This window comes from Orycteropus afer, unplaced genomic scaffold (genome assembly GCF_000298275.1).
Source record: "Orycteropus afer afer isolate SDZICR_OR568_19922 unplaced genomic scaffold, OryAfe1.0 scaffold00115, whole genome shotgun sequence".
NCBI lineage: Eukaryota > Metazoa > Chordata > Mammalia > Tubulidentata > Orycteropodidae > Orycteropus > Orycteropus afer.
Window position 1 is genome coordinate 3,512,192 of NW_006921702.1, and position 6,599 is coordinate 3,518,790.

The 6,599-nt window shown below is 39.8% G+C and overlaps 1 protein-coding gene across 1 annotated transcript in view; it reads right to left on the reverse strand.

Annotated features, from left to right (window-relative positions):
* The window catches only part of LOC103199617 (zona pellucida binding protein), a 334,522-nt gene that overhangs the window by 296,750 nt on the left and 31,173 nt on the right, over window positions 1-6,599 (reverse strand). The window contains exon 3 of the mRNA XM_007943932.2: window positions 3,268-3,393. Within this exon, the coding sequence (XP_007942123.1) occupies window positions 3,268-3,393 (126 nt within the window). The remainder of the gene's footprint in view (window positions 1-3,267; window positions 3,394-6,599) is intronic.

Below are 6,599 nucleotides of genomic sequence, written 5' to 3' on the forward strand. Positions count from 1 at the left end.
ATTCAGGTGAATTGGGTCGCTCTGCTGTTTTCTTTGTGATGGTGGAATCACTGTGTGTAGTGTGGATATGTGTTTCTGTTTGTCATAAAGAGGGTTTAGAGTTTGAAGCAGGAGGTTTTATGGTAATTGGCTGAATATGGTTTCTTCTATTGAATGAGTGAAGTTATTGGCAGAGAAGGTGGAGCAGAAGAAGGAAAGCTTGGTGTTGCTAGGGTCGGTTTCTAGGGCTTTGTGCAGACTATTATTGATGACGTATTTATTTACAAGGCCGTGGCTCAACCTCAGGAAGGATTCGTATTGTTAGGCAATTGCAACTTTCTGCCAGGTTCAGGCACACTCAAAGACCTCCACTTCTGCTGCCCCACAGTGCCAAAGAGCGGCTCCAAGGCAAATTCCCAGGACTACACTCAGCTGCAGCTTCTTTGCTCTCCCTGCCTCATCTGCCTGTGGCACTGACGCAATCCCGCCAGACCACTAATGGCTGGCTCTGGAGTTTGTCTGTGATACCGCCCACCTGCAGCGCCAAAGATGCATGCAATTTCAGCTATGTTGGAGTCAGGAGAGTACTGGCTAATGACCTGCAGTCCCGATATCCATGACAAAGATAAGCACGATGTCTCCCAGTCTGACCCAAGCCCACTCTGTGACCCGCTGGGAGGGGAGGGCGCGCACCTTCCTGGTGCAACAGTGAGCTCTCCGCTTGAATCTCAGCAGTGGTGCCAGTGCCCGCCTACACCCAGATGACACAAATTACTGACAAAATCAGCTGCTGGAGGCAGGTCCCTGCCACTGCCCGCTGTAATATTGGATTGGTCGCTGGCATGCTGGTATAAGGTGACTTCTTTCTTGGCTTGGGGTTCTCAGGTGGCTGCCTTCGCCTGCCAGTTAGTGACTGCCCCAGGGAAGTTTCCAATGGCCTCTCTTGGGTGCCCATTCATCCTCCACCAGGTAGCTCTTTCTTAAATAATCTCCCTGTGCCTTTCCTCTAATTCTGCTCTTCTATGTTTGGTGCACTCTGATTCAGAGAGCTGTTCAAAGCACCAAAATTCCTAATTCAAATTGTTGTACCTAGTTTTTCAAGCCCTTAGATGCCAGACAGAAATAGTGTGGTGCTCACTGGTGAGACTCCATTTTGAATCCCCCAAAAGTGCTAGCTTTTTGAAAATAAGATGAAAAACCTATAAAATGTAAAGCTACCATTTAGGTGTGTCTCAAATTCACTTTTTTTCATGTGGATGAACCCAAGTGCTATGCATCTTCATTTGTAACTAAATCATTAGTAATATATTAACAGATAACCACTGTCAATCCATGCTGTACATTTAAAAGTACACTGTAATACAAAAATAGCTATGTTGAGTTTAGTTATTTGTTTCAAATTTTTAAATAATTTTAAGTTGAATTACAAATACAATCCATATTGTCTGGTCAGAATTTTAGACAGAAAAATATAAATTAAAATATATAAACTAATAATAACTAATCAAGTGTCAAATTGTCCCTATGCAGGGTTGTATAAAGCACATAAAACTATACTTATATATCCATGACTCAAAGTGCTCATTTGTATATTTTACAAAAGCCAGAATCATATTTGTTACGTAATTTGCTAGCAAAAGTCTAATCAAGTAAAAGAAAATTATTTTTTAAACTTTATTTTTATTGTGCTTTGGATGCAAATATACTGAGCTGGATTTGTTTTACATTCAACAGTTCATGTACTTTTGGTTTCACTCCCTGATTACCATCCCCAACCCTAACCCACTCTCCTCTTCTCTCTTCCCTGTGACTGCTCCATCCTTGTGCCCTTCTTAGTTAAGCACTCCTCTTGGTCCAGCTTTTCCCTCCTTGTGAATGCTGACCCTCTGGTGCACCATGGCCAATTACTCCAAGGAGTTTATCTCCATAGAGTAGGAGGATGCACCATCCTGGGTCGGGTGTTCTGCATGTAAGTCTTACAACTGTTGGGCTGAGAGCCAGCCCTTGGGAGTGAGTCTTATCCCAGGCCCAAAGTGTATCTCAGGGCCATAGGCTTGAGGGTCCCACCAGACTCTGTCCAACCAGTAATTCTGGTCGTAACTGTGTTTTTTAATTTTGTTCCGTGTTTTCTCTCCCATTCTATCTGGGATCTCCAATTTTGATGCCTTCCCAAGTTGTTGGCATTGGCACCAGTGTACCATCTAGTTCTTCTGGTTTCGAGGTCCATCATATCCTAGGGATGATTGTTTCCAAATATTCTTGGTTATCTTCATTCTTCGTTGCTTCAGATGAGAGGAGACCATTAGGTGCATCTTAGATGGTCACTCAAAAGCTTTTAAGACCCCAGTCACTACTAACCAAAGTAGGTTTTGGAACAAGATTTTTATGTATTACATTGTGCCAGTTGAACTTGGTGTCCCCCAATAATATGGTCCTGAGTTGGCAGACCTGGTGGTTCTCTCTTCCAAGGTGTTTGGCTGTCTCTGAGGGATAACTCCAAGTCTGTCTTCTGTTGCTTCCATCAGGATTGTGGTTATTTTGTATAACTGGTATCTGTGCAAGATTATCCTCAGCCAAATCTATCATTAGTCTAGAGTATATTCCTGTGCACCAAACCCCATCTGATCTTCTCAGTTATCTATGCATTTATCTGTAGCCTGGTGTTTGGTGTTGGTGGTAATGCAGTATTGTGCATATACTGGTATTAGCCTCTGTCATCTATATCTTATGTGCACAATTCGGTGTCTTCCCTTTCCCCAATGTTATCATGATGGTCATAGCCTCTTTCCATACCATTCCTCCCCTTACCCAACTCAGCACGTGACCCCCAACTAGTCCAAAATATTCCCTTCCCATACCCTCTTGTCCCCAGTAACCTATAAAGTGAGCTCCCTTCCCTAAGCAAACCCTTCCTTGACTTTTTATAGTAATGGCCTCATACGTTATTTGTCCTTCTCCAATTGACTTATTTCATTCAGTATAATGTCCTCCAGATTATTCATCCACGTTGTTAGATGAATCACATATTTTTTGAACTTTAAACAACTTTTTTTAAATACAGATATATAGCAAACTCTCCAAACAGCTCACTATTATGCAGTGTCTCTATAGATTTCAAATGGAAAAAGGGGGGGGAAATGGTAATGTCATTTACATTGTTATATTCTAATGCCAACAGGAAATAATAATAAATAAATAAACTAAAGAAATGAGTAAGTGTATATCTCATTGCTCTGAATGTATTGTAGATACATCAATTTAATTATGACAATTTAAACAAAATCCTACCTGAAATAATTTTACCTCTTGGCCCATGCCATTGGTATGATGGGTCTATCAGTTCGGCATTTCTCAGTCGTTGAGTTGCACATAACACATGAGGACTCCTTTGATGGAGCATGACATACACTTTCACTGAAAATACATTAAAATGTTCCAATAATATTTCATGTTAATTATTTTTATAATTTCTTACAATTTTGTAGTATGGGTTACATGTTTTAAAAGGATTACTGCTCCTATTGAACTACATTTCATTGCTTCTATCTAAGTAACATTAACTCAAGCATAATGAGTTTTGCTTTTTTATTCAGAGATGACATATACTAACTAATTTTCAGAATGTTACTTTTATTGAACAAAGTATTAGGATATTTCTACATCTAGATTTAACCTACTGTTTTACAAAGCCAAACCTGAAAGTAACTGATAAGATTAATGTGTTTAGATTAAAAGTATACTACATTATTCTCAGTGATGTAGCACAATTTTCTGGCTAAACATTACAGTGTGCTTAGAAGTCAATAAATATATGCTTTAATTGATTTTAAAAAATAAGCATTTTGTTCTATTTTGTTTTAAAATTAAGTTATTCTACTGGTAAAGAAAAATTATATTCTCAAGGAAATAGAAAATGAACACAGTCAAGATTTGATTAATATTGTTTTAATTTTACTCATAAGTAAGCTTTTAGAAAACATTCCAAAAAATCTTCAAAAATGGAAAGACAAAGTTCCGGAAAGATGGCGGAATAGGCAGAAAGACTGAACAGACCCTCTTCAACAAAGAAAAGGGGAACCAATTAACATAGATACAGAAGATAATCCTGGACCACTGAGCACTGAAGGGAAATATATAGAAGTTGACTAAACTCCATCTAGCAGAACAATTTGCATAAAAATACCAAAAATGGAGACATATGAAGCTGCGGTCTGGCAGCAATCCTAGCTTGGATATTGCTGAGTGGTGGGAGGACCTAAGAATTAACCTAAAAATCAACCCTGCTAGACAGGGATTACATGAAGGACTGTGCTGGTGGCAGGGGAATCAAAGGGGAGGCAGCAAAGAGGATGGCAGGCTGAGCTGTGGACTTTTGTCTGTCCAGAGAGTGCAGCCATTTTGAATGTTTACAAGCAGCTTGACCATTTGGGATGTTTAAAGTGACAGCATTCTCTCGGATTCCAGGGGTTTAAGAACAAGCTCCACTCGCCAGTTAACCCCAAGGACATTTCGGACCTGGACGATTGGAAAGGTGCGACATTCCCCTTGTTATTCTTATACCCCACACCCACTTGGTGAACGGAGGTGAAGCCATCCCCCAATCCGACCCACCTTCTGGGCCAACAAGAACTCCATTCCAGTCTGTGTGTTCTGACAGAGCCTGCCCTACCCTCCCCCAATTTTTTTTCTTTCTTTTTTCTAATTTTTAGTTTGCTTGTTTTTTTCTGTTTTAAAACTACTACTATTATTATTACTTTTATGCTTTTTACTATTATTCTTTATTCTTCCCCTCCCAGGTCCCAGTTTTCAGTTTTTATTCTTTACCCTGTTCCTGGTTGCAATTTTGTTTTCTTATTCTTTCATGTGGTTAACCCTGTTCCCTGTTTTTCTTTTTGAATTTTTCTCATTTTTTCTTCATTATTCTTCTTCACTTTTCTTCTCTTATTGCCATATCCCCAGATATTGCAGGTTGTTTTTGTCTTTTTGTTTTTGTTTTTTCTTCTTCTTCTTTATCCCTTATTTCACTTTTGGTTACTGTTCTTTTGAGACCTCATGGTTTTTCTGTTTATTTTTTTTTCCATGTGCTTTTACTTTTTTTATGGTTAATCGATTGTTCTCTTTGTCTAAGGGAGTGGAAGACAGCAACAGTCCCAAAATGACAGAACTACACTCACATCTCCTGCAACTTCACTTAAAGACTGAGAGCCACCACTTCCTTCTCCAGCAATGGGCCAAAAATAAAAAAAAAAACACCTAAAAGAGCCTGAGTCACCCTTGGTTGCTCTTCATGAACAGATAACAGAGATCTAAATACAACAACACCACGATGTCTTGGAGACAACAGACCATCACAGTCCACACAAAGAAGCAAGATAAAATGGTAGAAACAAGGGAAAGGATACAGACCCAGAATACATCCCTGAGGAAGAAGCAGCATTGGAAATCTCTGATAAGGAATACAAAAGAATTATATTTAGGTATCTCCAAAGGATTAAGAAACAGACCAAGGAAAACACAAACAAAACCCTAGAAGAATTTTGGAAGAAAATATAAGAAAAAAATGAAAGAAATTATAAATGATTCTAAATCAACAGACAGAAATCTAGAAGATTAATACTAAATTGTCAGAAATAGATAACACATTGGAAGGACAAAGAAGTAGAATTGATGCAATGGAAGACAGAAATAATGAGATTGATGACAAATACCTGAATACTTCTTTGGAAAGGGATGAATCAGAAAAAAAACATCAAAACAAAATGAAGAAAGCTTAAGGTTCACGTGGGATACCATCAGAAGGAATAACCTATGTGTCAGTGGAATTCAAGAACAGGAAGAGAAAAATAAAACCACTGAGAAAATTGTACAAGAATTGTTGGAGGAAGAGATCCGGCAAGATGGCGGACTAGGCAGAAAGACTGCACAGACCCTCTTCAACAAAGAAAAGGGAACCCAATTAACACAGACACAAAAGATAATCCTGGACCCATGAGCCTTGAAAGGAAGGATATACAAGTGGACTAAACCCCAACTAGCAGAAGAATTTGTGTGAAAATACCAAAAAAGGAGACAGATGGAGCTGCGGTCTGGCAGCGATCCTGAGTGATCCTGAAGGCACAGACAGCTTGGAGATTCCTGAGTGGTGGTGGGACCTAAGAATTAACCTAAAAATCACCATGCTAACCAGGGACTGCACGGAGGACTGTGCATTGTGGCTGGGGAACAAACGGAGAAGGTAAAGAGAAAGGTGGGCTGAGCTGTGGACTTTTGCCGGTCCGAAGGACGCTGCCATTTTGAAAGTTTAAAAAGCGGCTTGATTATTTTGGATATTTAAAGAGACAGTGCTCTTGCAGATTCCTGGGGCTTAAGAACACCTTCTGCTTTCCAGCAACCCCAAGGACACTCGGGACCTGAAACACTGACAAGGTACGACATTCCTCTTGTTATTCCTGGTGAACGGAGGTGTGGCCATCCTCCACCCCCAACTACCTTCTGGGCCCACAAGAACTCTATCACAGTCTGTGTGCTCAGACAGAGCCTGGGTGCCCTGCCCTGTCCTCCACCTATTTTTTTTTTTTTCTCTTTTTCTTTTTTCTGGTGATTAGTTTGCTTGCATTTGT